The sequence below is a fragment of the Blennius ocellaris genome (genome assembly GCF_963422515.1).
Source record: "Blennius ocellaris genome assembly, chromosome: 12".
In the NCBI taxonomy this organism is placed as follows: domain Eukaryota; kingdom Metazoa; phylum Chordata; class Actinopteri; order Blenniiformes; family Blenniidae; genus Blennius; species Blennius ocellaris.
In genome coordinates, this window is record NC_137661.1 from 11,584,120 (window position 1) to 11,602,787 (window position 18,668).

The 18,668-nt window shown below is 40.4% G+C and overlaps 2 protein-coding genes across 2 annotated transcripts; one reads left to right on the forward strand and one right to left on the reverse strand.

The window, feature by feature from the left end:
- Positions 1–684: 684 nt before the first annotated feature.
- axdnd1 (axonemal dynein light chain domain containing 1) lies at positions 685–11,811 on the forward strand (the record flags this gene model as incomplete). Its single annotated transcript, XM_080505716.1, has 24 exons — positions 685–748; positions 1,729–1,898; positions 2,007–2,110; positions 2,334–2,427; positions 2,798–2,883; positions 2,955–3,011; positions 3,131–3,239; positions 4,360–4,481; positions 4,742–4,882; positions 5,090–5,194; positions 5,554–5,674; positions 5,930–6,031; positions 6,144–6,310; positions 6,487–6,556; positions 7,257–7,476; positions 7,604–7,820; positions 8,539–8,632; positions 8,857–9,044; positions 9,252–9,342; positions 9,450–9,578; positions 10,793–10,894; positions 10,990–11,081; positions 11,456–11,595; positions 11,696–11,811. 24 exons carry the CDS (start codon positions 685–687, stop codon positions 11,809–11,811), a joined length of 2,901 nt encoding a protein of 966 aa, XP_080361842.1.
- A 1,299-nt stretch (positions 11,812–13,110) lies between these two features.
- Positions 13,111–15,361, reverse strand: nphs2 (NPHS2 stomatin family member, podocin; the record flags this gene model as incomplete). Its single annotated transcript, XM_080505718.1, has 7 exons — positions 13,111–13,320; positions 13,523–13,601; positions 13,846–14,105; positions 14,202–14,284; positions 14,575–14,647; positions 14,780–14,883; positions 15,064–15,361. The coding sequence occupies 7 exons, from the start codon at positions 15,359–15,361 to the stop codon at positions 13,111–13,113; spliced, it is 1,107 nt and encodes a 368-aa protein (XP_080361844.1).
- Between the last annotated feature and the right edge of the window lie 3,307 nt (positions 15,362–18,668).

Genomic DNA, 18,668 nt, shown 5'->3' on the forward strand with positions numbered 1-18,668 from the left:
GAATTTAAAGAAGACGACTGCAGGGCGTTCAAGGGGCTACACCCACCCACCGGTCCAGAGCAGTGACGGAGATTAACTGGGAGATTGAGCTTCAGCATCCACACTTTGGTGGGAATAATTTCAAATTGCTATAAAAGAGACCATCGGGAAGATTTGGGGATATTCATAAGAAAAGGCTGATATGTTTTTACACTTTGATATAAAAGGCAAAAGGTGAATGAACATGTGCTTCTCTGTCAGAAACAAAACAAATTAAATTAATCTTTCAGCAATTGAACAATGAACAATATGAATAAATGCATTTATTGCTGTAGCTCAAATACAATAACATCAACAGTCTTCTTCTTCTTCTTCTTCTTCTTCTTCTTCTTCTTCTTCTTCTTCTTCTTCTTCTTCTTCTTCTTCTTCTTCTTCTTCTTCTTCTTCTTCTTCTTCTTCTCCTCCTCCCATTACCGCGTTACTTAGGAACGCAACAACACCTGTTCCTAATCGAAAACAAAGTATCCATGGAGACGCTTACAAGGTATCCTAGCAACGCGAACAGGAAGTGGAAGCGGCTCAGAGGAGGAAAGAAGAGACGGTATTTCCCGAAACAAATAAACTAACCGATCAGCGACGGTGCGTATGTCAGAATTTTGTAAGCCCAAGTTAGGCTTAGTTTAAAGTCCTCGGCGCGAGTCCACGATGTCTGAGCCCACGAGACCCAGCTCAGCTCCGAGTTTACCGAGGCCGGAGCAAGAGTCTTCAGGTGACTTCCATTAAGTTAATTCACACTGCCTTACATTTTAATGGACTGATATGAAGCTGCCAGTCACTTCACGTGCTGTGACTCGCACGAACCATATGATTATCAAAATAATAATAATGATAATAATAATAATAAGAAGAAGAATGAATAATAATAATAATAATAATGATAAATTAATGTGAGTTTGTGTGGTTGTCTGTCTATATGTGTTAATCCTGTGACAGACTGGCAATAGTAAATGTCAAAATTGCTATTTTTTAAAAACTGTAATCATCGGTTTAGTCTGAGTGACTGTGCTGCCTTGGTTATAATAACAGCACAATACTCTCACCTAACAGAAACAATATGTACCATTCAGTTTGGAGTCTCACTGTGAATTTGAGGGGGTTTCAATATTTTCCCTGTGCATCCATGGGTGGCTCCATGGCAGGAACTGCTTTTGACCATTTCCCAGCTGCGATCAGCTCCAGTACCCTTCCAACCTTGAATATAAACCTTTAGAAAGAGAGATGCTCATAAAAACTGAAAGTGAAAGTGCCTGATAAGTCTTGTATTACTTCCTGCTGTCAAGGTATATTTAAGTGGTCTTCAACAAGGATGTAAGACACAATCTTGTCCGGGTGCTTGGGTTACCTCCCACAACCCCAAAACATTACATTTCAGCTTAATTGGTGTCTCTAAAATGTATAAATGAGAGTGTATGTAGTACTTTTTGTCGCTATCTCTGTATACGTGTGCTGACCTGTCTAGTGCATAGGGAAGTTAGATGAATGGACATTATGTAAAGCTAATGTCCATTCTAAGCAACCAACTTATGGCACAACATGTTTTATTTGCAGGCATCCTCAAGAGTTGCATATGTATGTATGCGTGACACATTGGAGCAAGATGTGTGTGTGGAAACTGTGTCCATGTAAAAAAAAAAAAAATGTTGTCAAAACTGTGTCCCCTTACAGTTGACAGATATTCTTTCCCCACAGTGGGTAAGGTGACATTTCAAGGCCAAGTGACAAGCAGAAAATCTCATCTTCCTGGCAAACCGCAAGCATCAGACTCAGACATCATCCCGCATGAACTTCTACTCAGCCTGACCTCCACTGTCTGCAACAAGACTGCGATGGGGCACACAGCGCACCAGCGGCACTGCAAGGTGACCACACACCACATTCAGGTCAACTTTGCATTTTCTGATTTATGTCCTTCCAAAGTGATTCCATTCAAAGTGATTTAAATTCTAGTCATGCAAACAAATCCTTAGGGTTGTGGAATCAGACGACCAGATGCAGTTTGGCATCATCCAATTGGACGTAAGAAGTATAAATACTTTCTGGAGCAGCCAACATCCCTGACTGGAGCCGGCAGGTCAGTTACACTCATGACACATTTACTGATGAGACAAACGTGTCGTTCCCAACTATAACTTAAAATGCCTCTAAAAATTCCTTTTAAAACTTGGTTTGATGCTTGATTGGAAACCTGATTGTTGATTTTAAATGAAAGCCATGCCCAATAGTGTTGCCATCCAGCACTCACCACAATGAATACAGGATAGTTTGTTTCTTCTACACAAATGGTATGCATACAGGGATATTTCCTTCTTGTGTGATGCTGTGATGACACAGAAGAGGACAACACCTCTCCCACCAGTGACTGAGAAGAACAACATCACTGACAAACAGGCAAGTATGCTCCTCTCGTGTGTTTTGATTTTACAAACTCTCTAAACATCTATGACAAAGAAGGGTTTGCGATTCTTCCTGTCAATAGTTTTCAGTTTTATTGAAACCGTTGTGTGCAGGAGAGTTATCAAATGGTGAATTGGAACATCTGGTTTTATGTCCATATTTCTTATAAATGTATAGTTTGTAAGCTCAGAAAAGGTCCTAAACATATATTTTGTAACATTCACAGAAACTACGCGGATAAAACACTTTATATTCAGCTATAACAGGCTGAATAGTTTTCCAAACTACTGACTTTTCACTCCCTCTTACTTTCCACCACTTTTACATAGCACAAACAATATGAGGGGAACATTCTGTCTTGCAGAACTTAAGTCTCCCAGAAAGTTTGATCCCAGAAGAATATCGCATGGTGAGAAACAAAGGGATACAGAAACTTCAGTTCTATGAGGAGTAAGTCTTAAATTTCTCATGTCATTCTATCTGCGTTTGCACACTTTATGCTATAAACATATCTTCCTCAGTGCATTCACAGTACAACTGAAGGATGACGACCAGACGCTGCGAGTCCTGCCTTCACTGTAAGTCCGCAGATAGGAATACATATACACAGCCTACTAATAAGTACTGTCTTTCAGCAGTCAGGATAATGCCGCTGCACAGATCCTTATACAGATTTGTTTGTGTCTTTTGTGTTCAGAAAGCCCAGTGGCCGGCTGGAAGCTGTCCAACTGATGAGAATGATGGATGACATGCTGGAGGAGGCCGGTGTGGATCAGCAGAGTCAGGAGCTGACAGAGTTCTCCCAGGTAGGCAGCCGGACGGACTGTGTGAGAATAAGTAGGCAGGGCTGTGTGTCTGCGTCTGACAGTACAAATGTGCCTCACTCATGAGTTATACCAAAAAAATATCATATATGGACGCACATTTGAAAATGAATCAAAACTCTTTCCAAAAAAAAAAAGGTAGCATGGGCCACAATGCCCATACTTCATATATTGCATTCATTACTGTATGCTGTGTTCATCTGAATAAGTAGTGCCCCTATTTTTAAGCACAGAATTTATCATGGATTTAATTGAACAAATTTAATGTGATTAGAATATTTAGTAGAAATATATGAGCTCCAACACAATGATAAAGTTCTTTCATGCTGTTACACTGCTTTGCTGCTTCTTGGACTCATTCGGCCAAATGTGTCAAAGGAAGGATTGCAGGTAAAATCCCCTTGGTGCTTTACCGAGAAATTAATGTCATAAGATCTTTATCTGAGGTGTTCTTCTGTTGTAAGGACATCAGGGAAAAAAAGCCCACTGTGGCAGTGATGCACGCTACTAACAGGGATCTCCCACAACTTTCCAAAACCTCATTTTTATTAAATGAAATCAAAAACCAACACACAGAGACTCTGCACTGTGTCTCCCACCTCTGTCACGTCCGTGTCTCTCTATGGGCAGAGGGGTGATTCAGCTCCTGTGCTGCCTCAGCTCTCTGCCACACCCACAGATAGTGGCACAGAAATGTCTGAAAAGGAAAACATGGCTTATTTTAAACTGTTGAGCAGCAAGTCTGAACTTGGATTCAAATTAAAACACTGATGCAACATTGAGATCATAACAGTGCAAAACATTCAGTATCTATATTAAGGTAGCAGCAGGAGGCTTCTGGATGAATCCAGGTCACATTTAGAGGCTGTCGATGCACTCAAATGTTTCTAATTTCTTAAGAATGCTTAAAGTTGCTAAAAAAAAAAAAAAAATTGCAATATTCTGAGAAATTGTAAAATTGAAATGAAGTTATTTTTCTTTTTTGTTGTCAGTGTCCTAAACAGCTCTTACTGAATTTGTATTTTTTTTGTATGATCAAATCTGCTGAGAAGTTATAGCATTGATGTAAACTTTATAATTCATGCAGTGACTTTTTCTACAGCTGGAAGGCCTGCTTGAGCTGGTGAAGGTTGAGCAAAACATCTACAACATTGTTTTCCATGAACTCATCAGGCAGGTTAGCGTCGGCTGTGTTGAGAGGGGACAGCTACTCGCCAAACTCAGGTTAGCAGCCAATACGTTTGGACAGCACATAACCAGTAACACCTCCCTGTTTGTTTGAGGGAGTTTCATGACGCACCGGCCTGTTAAAAGGTAAACGCTTTAAAACTAAAACGGCAACATATGAATGCATGGCAGGAACAAAGCAACACTCTGCAGGTGTACCACTTCCTGAAATGTATTTCCAACAAACAGCATTATGACATTTTTCTGTAATAATCCCTGGCGTTTGGTACAAGCAGAGTGAACGGATCTTTGTGCAGACAGCGTTACCAGTCCCTGCTCGACCGAATCCCACTCCAACTGAAGGCTTTGCACACCGAGGCAGTAGCACAGCGCTCTCTGGACCGCCAGCTTACGAAGGAGATCCACCGTATAAAGACATCCATCCAGGAACTGAACACGTACGTGAGTCATGGACATGTCATGGACAGTGACTATAAGGGACATTTTTGGAACTTGTTGATAGACTGATTTTATTGTGAAAGAATAAATGGAAAAGTAGGAATGTGTAGTTCACAGTGGTGTTTCTTAACATCCTGCAAAAGGCATGTCAACATTATTTGTTTTGTTTTGTTTTGTTTTGTTATCAATGTGATGTTTTTTCACAGGGAGTTGTCCAAAATCCGAGACCACGATGCCTTCATTTCCCAGCAGGCGGAGCATGCACACCGACAGCTGGCAGAGTCCCTCAAGCAGACTCACATCAACTCAGAGTCAGTTTGAGAAAACTGGAGATCACTAGTCAAGGACACAAATTAATCAATTTGACGCTTCCCTAAAGTCACCAGATTCATGAACGTTATTTATCTGCTTCATGCAAGTGAATCATATGAAGCCAATCTATGACCTTTATGTTGGAAAAACACAAAACAACAGTGCAGAGTTGTTACATTGAATCAGTTACCTTCACAAATCACAGATGTTTGGTGCTGCCAGCATCGTGTTCTTGTTGTACACAGAAGCAGTTACTGTTTTCCGTTGGTTTTTCTAACGCGAGAGCTCAAGTTGCAATGGCAGCAGTTCTGTATGCATGCAGTAGATAAACTCTAAACCATCTATTTGCTCGTGTCAGTGTGGTCCAGGGTTACCATGAACTGTACGAGCTGCAGAGGGCTCGACTTGAGGCTCAGCTGCTCCACATCACTGAAGAGAGAGACTGCTGGAGCCAGTGTACCTTCCGCCTCGCCCTCAAGGTGTGCGAGGTCACGAAGTAGTTCATCTTCTTTGACTTTCATTCATTTTCAATGAGTCACTCTATTGTGTCATAGTAAGTTTGGTTATGGAAACAGAAGGACAGACTTTCACCATTCTTGTTTGTTGAATTTCTCATTATTATTATTCTTTGTTTTCAAGCTATGGTTTACTGGTAGATGTAGTGAAAACGTGTCTCCGGTACGTCACACAATAAATATATACAAATCATTTGTTAATATTTGTGGTTTTGCCAGGTGATCCGTATCAAAAAACTGAAGCTGGTCAGTCGACTCCACATCAGCGAACAAAGCTGGTTCAAGGCAGCAGAACACTGTATCCTTTATATCGTTTCAAAAGTAAAAAGTGCAGCCCCTACTTTCACGTTTCTTTTTTTTTTTTTCATCCAATATTGAAAACCAAAGATGCACATAAATCATTTAAACTATGACAGTGACTCTCTTGCTCTAGAGTACAGAGGACCTGGATATTGTCATGGGGCTGGCTGAATTCTGGAGAAAGCAGTTGACTGAATTCCTGTCCCAGCTTCAGGAGACTGAGCATGATCAATGCTCTCAGATCAGTGCCATCAAGCAAGGCATCACCAAATGGCTTCACTTTTTCGCAACACAGAATAAGTAAGCAAAGCCAAAAGCTGATCAAAACTGATCGGTACTGTCTGTCATAAATTGCTATTAATGAAAACTTCTATATAATTTTCAGGAATTGTTTTTCAATCCAATTTATCACTTTGTTCACCAGATGTTATTCTAGGTCTATTTTGATGATCATGCTTTGTTTTCTCTCTTTTAAGGTGTCCTGAACCAAAATACGACAAACATTCAATAGAAGAGATTCATGGTGATTTATTAAAATGGTCAGAGGTAAGACATTACTCAGGATTTTATCATTCTGGTTAGAAATGCCAGTTAGGAAATGTATTATATCTACATTCACTATTTCTTTTCATCTTGGCCCCAGTTTTGATGCACTCACACCACCTAATTATTTTCACCTATCTAATCTCTGAAAATCAGAAACATCTGATGTGTCGCACTCTGTCATCTGTTTGAAAATAATTTAATTAAAACAAAATATTGATTCAACAGTATAAAGTAATCTGGAAAGCTCATGAGTTTGGAGTCAACATTTGACTTCTTTGTTGTTGTTGTTTCCCCCCTCACATTGTCAACATTTAAGTTTGCTTCTGAGCAACAGCCTCTTTATGTGGGATTTGCATGACATCACTGTCCTTGGGTATTCTCAGGGCGTTATAGCCCCACATGCATTTAAAGCTAATCTTTTGCTCTAAAGTGTCGTCTGAAAACTGCTCAAAGCCCAACTGATTTTAGCTGCGAAAATCGTGCTGTTTGTTGGAACCTTTAGTTGGTGTATGGATAAATTGTGTGTCTGTCTGATGACCTGGAAAAGGCTTCAGCCTACTCCATCAAACATTACCAAACATTACCAAAATAAAAGGATAACATACAGTATATGCATTATGAAATAATAGTCTATAACAATATCCCCAATAAAGTACAAAAATGCCTCTGTGCTCTGTTTCTCTAGATTTTGTCTCTCCAGTGTGAGAACTACCAAGGTGAGAAACAGCTTTGCGGCCAACAGACTCTCAGTGAACTTGGTAGTATTCAGGAGAAGTGGATTAATATAAGCTTTCAGCTGTTCAGGAGACACTCCTCTCCTGGTAGTGAACCTCCTGATGGCCAACGATCGCTGAAAGACCTCGACAGCCTCCTGTCAGAGATTCTCGCACAGCTGGAATCGCAAGCCACTGGAGAGAATGGTGAGAGCCGATGCATCAAATAATTGCTCTGTACTCATATAAACGCCTGTTTTATGTGATTTTCTCATCAAAGGCATTGTGGTAAATGGAGGACGTGTTCAAACTAAATCCCTCCGTACTGTTTCAGGGATCCATAAAAAACTCACGGCGCTGATTGAGTTAATGCAATTATGGGTGTCCAAAACTGTTGCCGTGACTGGATGGACGCAAAAAATGAGCGTGTCGGAATGGCTGAAGCTGGAAAAAGCACTGCAGGACTGCCAGAGTTTGTCTGAAGAAGCTTTACATCACATCTCTGTCATGCCACCCAACAACGAGACAGACAAGAATCAACCTGGCATATTGTAAGATTTTTTTTGTTCAGTGCTATAAATCTTTCTTGTCAAGGGTCCGTGACGCCACTCAAAAAAACCCCAAACCCCTTGTTTATTAATCTAATCGCATGACCCACACTCTTGGCTTTTGGAAGTTTATGTTTAGCCCTGGTAAAGGAGGGGTCAGTACACTCTGCGATTACAGTCCAACACACAGAGGTACAAACAAGGGGAATCCAAGACATGGTCAAAAGTTAAAGATGGACTAAAACTAGTGTTACCCAGGCGTAACAAAATATATTTAACTTGATATGGAAATGGCTGGAAATAACACCCTGGCCACTGACAGGACTAAGGACAGCACGGGGAAATGTGTTTGGAGTGGCGAGTAAACATGTCACCGCTGACAACACTGAAGGGTGAGAGAACAACAAGCTACAAGAGATGGAGGGTGAGCGAGTGTACAAACATGGAACATACAAAATAGAAACATGACATGTCACACCTGCATGCATAATAGAACCAGAACCGCATGACAAGCCAGGAAACGCAAGGAACCACGAGTGGATGAAAGTCGAGGGAAAACATCTCAAGGAAACTTAAGACAAGACAGTGCAAAACACCACACCTACGTCATATATAAAAATACATGCAACATACACGGTGACAAAGTTACATGTGTTTTGATATAATACATATTGCTTGTGTTATTATAATTCTGCCTAACCTGTTTGGTTTGGTCAAACAGTTCAGAGACAGAAAAGGTGTTGGATAAAGTGCAGGAGTTCACAACCAACCTGTCCAACTTCACTGAGGGTGAGAACCAAAGACTTCGTGAAGAGGTGAGTCACAACAACTGTCATTGGTTCCAGTGAAGGTTTCTGAATTCAAAGTGTCGCAAAAAAGGTGTGGTCCAGCACTGTGTCTAACTTCCCACATCAGAAGTTTGATCTGTTAAAGTTGTTCATGTACCTTCACTGCATATCTATTTTCTTGCTACTTTTGGAGACTTGGTTGTAAAAATATATAATGTCATCTAAGGTTTTAGTCTTTCCTCCCCTGCCAGGTCAACTCTATTCAAAAGGCCCAGATTGGCTGGATGTTGGATCTCCTACTCGTCATGGTACCCGACCATGATGAGGAGCAAACTCAAGAGGAACTTCACTACATGAAAGACGTCTCACTGCAGACTCTGGAGGATGATGGCCAGATGATTTCAAAGAACCTGGACAATTTGTCTAGTCGCATCACCAGGTACTAGCATTCATCATGTATTGGGATTTTGTGAGGTTTCTTTTGTTTGACTGATGATTTTTAATTACAGCTTCTGCTTAGTTCTTTTACTGCTTCTACAAGTACTGATATAACGGAGTCTGTGACAATGTGTAGTAAAACAACTCAAAATACTTTGGTGTAAGTTGAACATAATGTTAACTTTTTTTTTTTGTTTTTAAACTTCAGCTTATGTAACTTGATAATGGAGGAACATGTCACCCTGAATGTTCGAAAAGATGACAGTGAAAATGGAATGACTGAGTGCAGAATTCTGCAGGTGAACAACTGACTCCAGCAGATTCTAAAGAGCAGCAGATAATAAGTAGTACCATTGCAGCTGTGTTGAAAATCTCTTTTACACCACAAACCTGTCCTTGTCCGCAGACTGAGTGTGTTAACTGGGTGGAGACCTATAAGTTACTGCTCTCAGGCGTTAAAAGTGCTCAAGCGGAGCTCTGCATCAAGCAGCCTGGGCTGAACAGCAGGGATCCTGATTGTCCTCCTGACAACCTGGTGGGAAATTAAAATTAACACACACACACACACACACACACACACACACACACACACACACACACACACACACACACACACGTTTCAGGCTAATCAAAGTTAATTAATAGGATATGAAATGAGAATGGACATGATTCTAAAATACTGTTTCATTAAACACACGTCACCTTGACTTGAATGTATGGTGATAGATGACAATAAAACAGAGCTGACATCTGTATAGACGAGAGAGATCATATCAATTCCTCATTTCTAGGTTTGATCAGGTACCAGATTACATTTAGATCAGGTCAAATGAAAGATTTCTGGAACTTGATATGAGACATGTAAGCAGAAACCACACAGTGTGCTTGATTTAAACTGTGTGTGTGTGTGTGTGTGTGTGTGTGTGTGTGTGTGTGTGTGTGTGTGTGTGTGTGTGTGTGTGTGTGTGTGTGTGTGTGTGTGTGTGTGTGTGTGTGTGTGTGTGTGTGTGTGTGTTTAGGTAAAAGAAGACATAGCAGCTGAGCCTGTATCAGACAGTGAGACCAGACAGACCAGAGATGAAACTGAAGCAGGACCAGAAAAGGTTGGCCGGAGTAACAACTGAAACACACGTGACGACACACTATATGATTAAGCAATCCTCGAGATATGCTGATAATTATCATGACGATAATAATGATGAGTACGCCCTTTACAGAAAACTGAGGATGAACATAAGCCACCAAAGGTTTGTTATATATTTTTTAATTTTGATAAATCATTAATTATTTGATTGGTGAGAAATGTTTTTACCCGCACAGTGGTGAAGTGGTTAGTCTTCCTTCCCCTTTGTGAAAAGCTCTCGGCTGTTCGAATCCAGGTTGTACTTATGAGCCTCTCTGTGTGGAGTTTTCATGATTTCCCTGTTCTTACATTGTTTTTTCTCTGGATCCTCCAGGTTCCTCCCACAGACCAAAGATGTGTTTAATCTTAATTCGTGTCTCTAAATTGTCTGTATGTGTAAAATGAGTCATGGACTGTATCTTGATTTCACTCATAGTCTCCTGCATTAGATCCAATTGAGTTTAACTGTTGATTATCTTCGTGGTTTTATGGATTTAAATACAAACTTCTTAGATGCAAAGTAGTTTACATATTTTTATTTCAAGAAAGTAAGCATATCTTGTTTCACTTTTTATTTTTGTAGATTAGGTATTAGGCTGACAAAAAAGTGTTGTTTTGTCCTGCAGGGGGAGGTGACGGTTTGCGACAGCCCCGTTGTAAAGTTCATAAACTACGATGGAAACATCTCGCAGAGAAAACTTGAAGAAAGCAGTGTCCACCTGAATGGGGTCAGACAGTTAAATCAGACAATTTATTTATAATGACATGTTTTTCAATATCTATTGAACTCAACAGCCTCTCTGTCTGTGACCTTGTCTGTCAGACTGATGAGCTGGTTTTGTCTCCAGCGACAGAAGAAGCCCAGAAAGCATATAGTGATCTGACCACAGTTGGATTATTACAACAAGAACTGCAGTAAGTTGATTTTGTTCAACTTAAGATGAATTACATGGTTTTTGTTTCGTGAATTTTGCCAGGGATATCACATATGTACATATGTATATATATATTTAAATTTTACCTTGCAAAAACATTTCATATATGCCACATCTAAATCCATGTACCAGAAAACTCCCTGCAGATTTAAATGAGTCATACTTTGTAGATTTATCACAAAGTATCACATAATAATGGTGGCAAGGATAAAGAAGAAAGAAACGTGAACGTCAGCATTTCTACATTCACAGTCTCGTGAATAAGAATAGCTTGAAATTATTATTTAATGCACAATGGACGTCCAGCCATCCAAAAAAAAAAAAAAAAAAAAAATCTCCTCTACTGTCTTTCAGTGACTCTGAGGTGCGAGGAAATATTGCCGAGCGGCGAGCCCTAAAAGCTGAGGAGGCCCTGCATGCTGCGCTGGACAAGATTCAAGACCTGGAGAGAAAGCTGCACAGTCGCCCCAGTCCAGACCCCAAAACTAGCGGAGGTATTGTCCTGACAACTAATGGCTTTGACTTGCAGCTTTTGTGACATGATATTATGGCTCACGTTAAGGCGATGCATGCTCGTCTCTGTTTGTGTTGCAGAAAAAGAGAAATCACCCCTGCAATCCACACATACCCACACAAGTCCAGCTCCTCCAAAGACACTCTCAGCTGAAATCAAACCAACAAGCAGCAACAAGAAGACAAGGAAACGGTGATCTGACAAGTGATGTGTGCACTTTACATTCAAATACATTCACACAGTTTATTATTATTTGTTTGTTTATGATTATTCAACGATAACATCACGGGAAGCATCAAAAGCATTTGGAGGCTAAACTGCTGTTGTATGAAAACAGATCTCTTTATAATATTGTATCTTTTGGGTTGTTGTGGTTTGTTGTTGTGTTCAAAAAGGGTTTCACTGCATGTAACGGTGAATGCGTTTTGAGTTTGTGAAAAAAATAATTAGTCCAGACATTTCTGGATCTTAGTTTTGAACTGAAGTGTGTGATTAGGCTGTATTTGATGAATTTACAGGTGCATCCAAAAGTTTTGTAGATTTTAGGAGACATTACTTATTTCATGTCTGTCTTGTCACAGAAAAAAATAAATCATATATCAAAATATTACACTTGGAGCAGATGCTTTCCATATTTTCTATGTGAAGATCATATTATTATCAGAAATATTTTATTGTCACAATTTAAAAGAAACATATTAGTTTATTGGTTATGAGGTTGAAGAAGCAACACTTGTTGTAGTTGTTCTGATCTTGAGATTCAGAAGGAGCTGATAACACAAGGCTTGTGATATTTGATTTATGTATTTTAATTTGTCAACTGTGTTACTGTCTACCCCTCTTCCAAAGTGGCACAATCCTGTATGTTTTAGATGTCTGTCAGTTAATTGAAATCTACTGAATGAGTCAGAATAAAAGTTTGTACAAAGCCTTTAAACAAGCCATTCATTACTGTTGTAGGGAATTAATAGTTAATTTAATTACAATTACCAGAATTAACAGTAAAGCTTGAAGTGTTTTGGAGTTCTCGACACAGAAGAGGTTGACATTTCAGTCACCTTTGTGCACCTTAATAATACAGCAAGTATGATTCCAAAAAATCTGATTTATTTACAATGAAAACAAACAAAAAAAACACAGATTCTGTAGAGAATCTCTTCAAAGGCTTTGATAAGGTGGGGGCATTCTAAAGTGTTGAATCTTGGGGGCCTTGACCAATCGGTGACCAGCTGAGCATGGGGGCAGTCAGTGTCACTGAGGAGGGGAGGGGAGAGGATTTTATATGTCGTGACTGTATATCCTGACAAATGTCGACTGTCTTTCATCAGAAATGAACCAAGTTTTCTGTGGTCTTGTGAGATCCCAACATTTATCTGAGACATTTAAAACATGCTGGTTTCACCACGAGGACCAAACAAAACTGTTAAATGCTAAATTATTGTCCTGTGTATTTTAGACAGTAGTGACGGTTTACAGTGCATTCCTTAGCTGTCTGTCACATCATTGGCGAGTCTGTCTCTGACTCCCCCACCGTCATCCCTCCCTCTGCGTCCACAACAGGAGGCGGAGGTGGTGGCAGGGAAGACATGTCAGTGTTCAGGTTGAGAAGATCTGGAGGGAGTGGAAGCACCAAAGCAGGGTGGAGAAAGCGAAGAGATGCCCTGAAGCCATCCCAGGCAGATATCTCACTCTCTGTTGCTTTTACCTGAAGGATAAAAACACATCTGATCGTGCTTTCTGTGTAAAACCTCTCAGGGGATATGGAAATTATCCTAGTTTTTGTAGACGTAGCCAAGCCCTTGATTACTGGACGTATCTAGTTTCAAATGTGGTTCAACCCTAAAATTACTCCATGCATATATGGCTAAGTAATGAATAAATAAAGAAGAAGTTGTAATGTCACTCACCCCAGCCTGCTGTTGTCTCCTGGACTCAGCCTCAGCAGAGAGAGTCTGTTGTAGCTCCACCGGAAAACTGAGCTCATCTCTGACAGAAAATCAAACACAAGCACAGAGCAGCCTGGTCAGCAGGAAGAACCACAGTGCACAACAAATCTGGCAAAATTCCTCTTCGCTGTTTAACAGGAAACATCCCTGCCAGCAGAGAGCCTCTCTGCGGAACTCTGGAGACCGACTGTATAAATCAGTTGTATTATTGTACAGCATATGAATATCTATTACAATAAATAACACAAAAAAAACCCCACTTATGTAGGCCTTTGATATCTTACATGTCCGCTCTCTCCACCCTGATTCCCCAGCGACACGCGACAGCATCTACGGTTGTTCGTATCTGTTCCCCGATCCTCCGCCTGTGCTGCAGGGTGTAGACGAATGTATGTTGGGCGAAAGCGTCCCTGACGGCGGCCTGGACCAGACTCTGCAGCACCGCGGTCACGCTGGAAAGAGCTGCATTGCACAGGGCCACGTTCTCGATTTGGTAGAAGCACACGGCGCTCAGCTCCGGTCTCACCAAGTCCTTTGTTACAACCTGGATGCAAACGTTCAAGAAAAACACCGCTTTGCCTCACTTCGGCTTTCACAATGTTTGACTTCAATTGGTCCGGCAAGACAAGTGGTTCTGTACCCCATGAGGAGAAACCTGCAGCATTTTTAGACGAACGTCAACCTTGTGACACACGTCAAGAAGTGGAAGATAAAAGAGCAGGCCTGAAAAGAAACATGAAAGAAAAGAAAGTGACACGTTTTTCATATAGAAAAACTTGGAAAAAAAAACTGAAATTAGTTCATTAATTGAGATTCATATTTTAAATCAATATAAGCTAAATGGTGACTTCATTTGATATAATGTACAGTACGCAATCTGCAAAATGTATTTTCCCAAGGTGGGGAATGAACTTCCATTATCGATACATTGCAATTTTTCAAAATCAAAGCTATAGTCAAAGGCAGAGAATTCAACAAAACAAACATTTTAATTAACATAAAACGCATCCGACCTGGTCCCCTGGGCCTTCCACAAAGTAAATGACCCAGTCTGAAGATTACAGCTCTCTCGTGCTCCCTCACAATCTGTAAACCAAAACACTCAATATGAATGGACGCCGGCGATTGTGTTTGCTATGCTTTTAGTAAATATGTACTATACACACGCAGAAATATAACATTTGAGCTAAGGCGTTTGATTAGAGGTGGAGTTTGTACTTTGATGCAGAACCAGATGGAAATGGGGAGGAAAAGGATCACGAGAACCAAGACAATGACCATCAGCAGCCACTCAAAGATGCCGAGGCTCTTCCGCTTTAGACCTGTAGATAAATATACATATATACTGTGTACATCACGTATTGCACATAAATGGACTAAATGATGAATGCATTAATTTTCTGTAGCAACATAGTAAATTAAAAAAATGTCTTCAAGTGGATGAGGATTTTAACACTGCGCTCCATTATAATGGTTAAATACTGCAGACATAACCGACTCACCAGCTTCCTGCTCTGCTGCTTCCAGGAGTCCCAGATTCTCCTCGTCCACTTCATCGTCTCTCACACTATCAATGTCCACCACAGTGGGTTTCAGCTTCAGTTCATTCTTCTGCTCCGCCTTCACCTCCTTCATCTCTGGCTTCTCCCTTTGCCTCCGACCTTTCCTCACTTGTGCCTCTGGAAAGCGGCTTGACTTCGGAGCCCTGTGGCGTTGGCTCCTCGGAGACACGAAGGCGTCGGTCTCCCGCTCCCTCCTGGGCAGTGGGTGACTGAGTTGGACATCACCGGACTTCTCCATGCTGGCTGGAGGTTCAGCAGTGAGGAGCATATAGGAGCAATGGCTCGTATGATGTTTTTACTCAGTAGAATGGAGATGGCTTTCAATTATTTTTTTGGAGAAAACCAATCAGAAGACTGTCAAGTTGTTTTTATCTGAGCGAAGGTCTGTCGGTGGAATCTGATCCTGCTGCTCAGTTCATGAAGAAGGAATGCATCAGGCAGCCTGAATGTGGGACGCGGATGGCAGTGGGAGTGTCACTTACACTGGCTGCTGTCTGCAATTTAATCTCAGTGAACTTCTGCAGGAATTCCCTTTATTGAACATTGTCAAGGCAGTGTCATAAGATAAATAAAATAATAACTGATATCTGTTTGGAACAGTGAAAATATCAAACATTGACGACAGTGCTGAATTCCATATTCTGTATATATCAATTTATATCTGTTCATAAAAGAAAAATAACGTTTTGCTTTAACAAATATAATTTATCAAGGATGAAAGGATGCAGTAGGGCTTTTGGGGGGGAGGTGGGGGCTAAATTATTGTCTATCTATATCATTTGCTTTCATTCCCTGGTCAAAATAAGAAATAAACGATCCCACCTGGCATTGTGGAGAAGCTCGATTCTTACACTGTGAGGCTCAGGGAGTCATTGTGTGTTTGTAGAGGGAATGTGCAGACTCAGGTTCTGAAGAGCTGATGCAGTGGACCCTCCCTCCTGAGTCCTTAATTACTTTACTGAACATTAATTGGGATGCACACACACACACACACACACACACACACACACACACACACACACACACACACACACACACACACACACACACACACACACACACACACACACACACACACACACACACACACACACACACACACACCAAGCTGAGCCATTGAGGTGAGAGAGGATGTCCCTCATATCCTCACACCCTGCTGCTGTTAGAACTGACAGACAACGTCTGATAATCTCTATTCAGAACAGACATAAAATTGATGTACATTTGTGGCTGTAATGTGACAAAGTCTGGAAAAGTCTGGAAAGAATTCAAGGGGTATTTAAGCTTTTACACGTCCCAGTATGTGATGACCATTACTAAACATTGCAATACCAGTGAAAAACATTTCAATAAAAAAAATTTACATTTCAAGGTCATTACTTTATCATAATTGTCTCTGAGATTAAGAACACCACAATATCTGCTACTATTTTTTAGTAGCCTGACAGCAGTTTGTATCTGCTTCATGAAGCGGATTTGATTTTTAATGGTAGTCTCTGTTGGATTACTGTTGCTTTCATCATTTCAGGTTCCAATTAGGTTGGCTGAACTAAAGTACAAATACTTGAATTATTTTGGCTTCCTGCTCTGTGTGAACGACCGTGGGTTCTATACAACAGCATCGAACATCATTATCCTTTGAAATGAAAAGTATGGCTCAGAACAGATCCTGAGGAAACATATATGTGTAGACATGGGTTTTTCTAGACTTACCATTTTGCTTGACATTTAGGTTAAAAAAAAAAAAAAAATTCAATACCTTTATGCTTCAGGTTGAAGATTTCAGGGAATGAAAGTGCTTTAAACCCATCCTGCCCTAAGAAAGCTGTGGGCCTTGCCTATTAGAAGTCAACAATTGTCAGTAGAAAGCCAGTGATAGGGTGAAGAGAATCATGGAGAAATCCCTTTCTTCTTTTCATTCTTCTGTCCTCAATGTTTATTCTGATTTGAAATGAAATGTCGTTGCTGTCAACTGAAAGTTGCAACCTGACATCAGAAAATGCTTTGTAGGAGTTCTTTTCCCCTGAGAAAGTGGGTACAAAACCCCCATATAAGACGTTCAAGATGCGAAAGCAGATAAACAAAGTGGTTTAAAAAAGCTTTTTGACATAAGACTCTTGGTTGGTCAGGCATTCTGAATGTGTCAATTCAGCAAGAATACCCTTAAATATGACATTGAAATGTTAAGAAAAGTAGAACGTAGTGAAGGGCCAGCTGTGTTCTCTTACTGAAGTCTTGGATCAGCTGGAAGTGATACTTAATCAGCAGATTGTTGGGAATGGAGTTGCTGGCACCATCAGTGAGGAGCTGAAGGACAAGCTGAGAACGGTCACACTTCATCCTCGTTTATAAATATATGTCTGAAACAGTTATATCTGTCACAAAAATAGATGATCCCACAAAGTGGAAGATTTGTTTTATTTTTAGACATTTCCTGAAGCTGTGCAACATGGCCACAGCCCCACATAGTCAAAACAATATTTTGGGGGACACAGATCATCAGATATATCCCTCTTCAACAGCCATTCTTTTAAATGCATGGTTATTCAAAATGTACTATTGAAGTGACTATTAAACTTGACAGCACATACCACTGACATTGAGTAGTGGAGGCTCACCCCATCAGCTGTGGAGAGTTCACAAAGAGACATGTTTACTATATGAGAAATATTTTATTTATTTATTAATTTTTTTGCTCGTCACCTCCACCCAAAACCTGCTCATCTCTTATGAAAACAGCTATCAGATCATGAGGAGAAACAGCTTTTTAATTCATTCCCACGGACACACTGGAGGCAGACAGAACCAAGAGTGTTCACTTTCTTTACAATATTCCAACTTGTGGCCACAGATAACCCAAAGCGTGTCTGAAATAAATATAACAGGTCGATAGACGTTGTCAAATAGTTTTATTCTCAAAACTTGGCTTTCCCCGTTATACCACTAGAGGGTGGTCACATACCACCCATAATTTGAGCCTCAACGTATTATTGTGTGAATTTTTTTGTCTTCTTGTTTACGTTCGGTTCTTAAAATATATTTCAATAAAATTGGTGATAATTCCTACATTATTCTTTTTTAATTATAATTCCTTGTCAAATTTTGAAGAATAAACATACACCAACACACACATATATGTCGAACACATTATAACTGACAGTTGGGTTGAATTGACCTCTGCACATATCACACACTATCAGAGTTTATTAGCTTGATTTGTTTACTTACCATTATACACAGATTTTAATGTACTTTTCTCTCAGATTTTACATGAACAATCAGGCACTTTCAGTCAAGTCGCTCATGAAATCATAAGGAACAGCAGCCTTTTGGTTTCTGTTGTGAACTTGCTCTGAGTCCATTTCTTTAAGAAAACATACAAGACATTTGGGTGAGTGAGTTTTGCTGATGGGCCGAGCTCAGTGGTCTGCAACCCGCAGCTCTGGAGCCACATAGTGGCTCCTCAGCTTCTCTGCAGTGGCTCCCCGAAGCTTCCACAAACCCAGAGGCTTTGCTTAACCGCAAATCACCTCAGCAGATCTTAT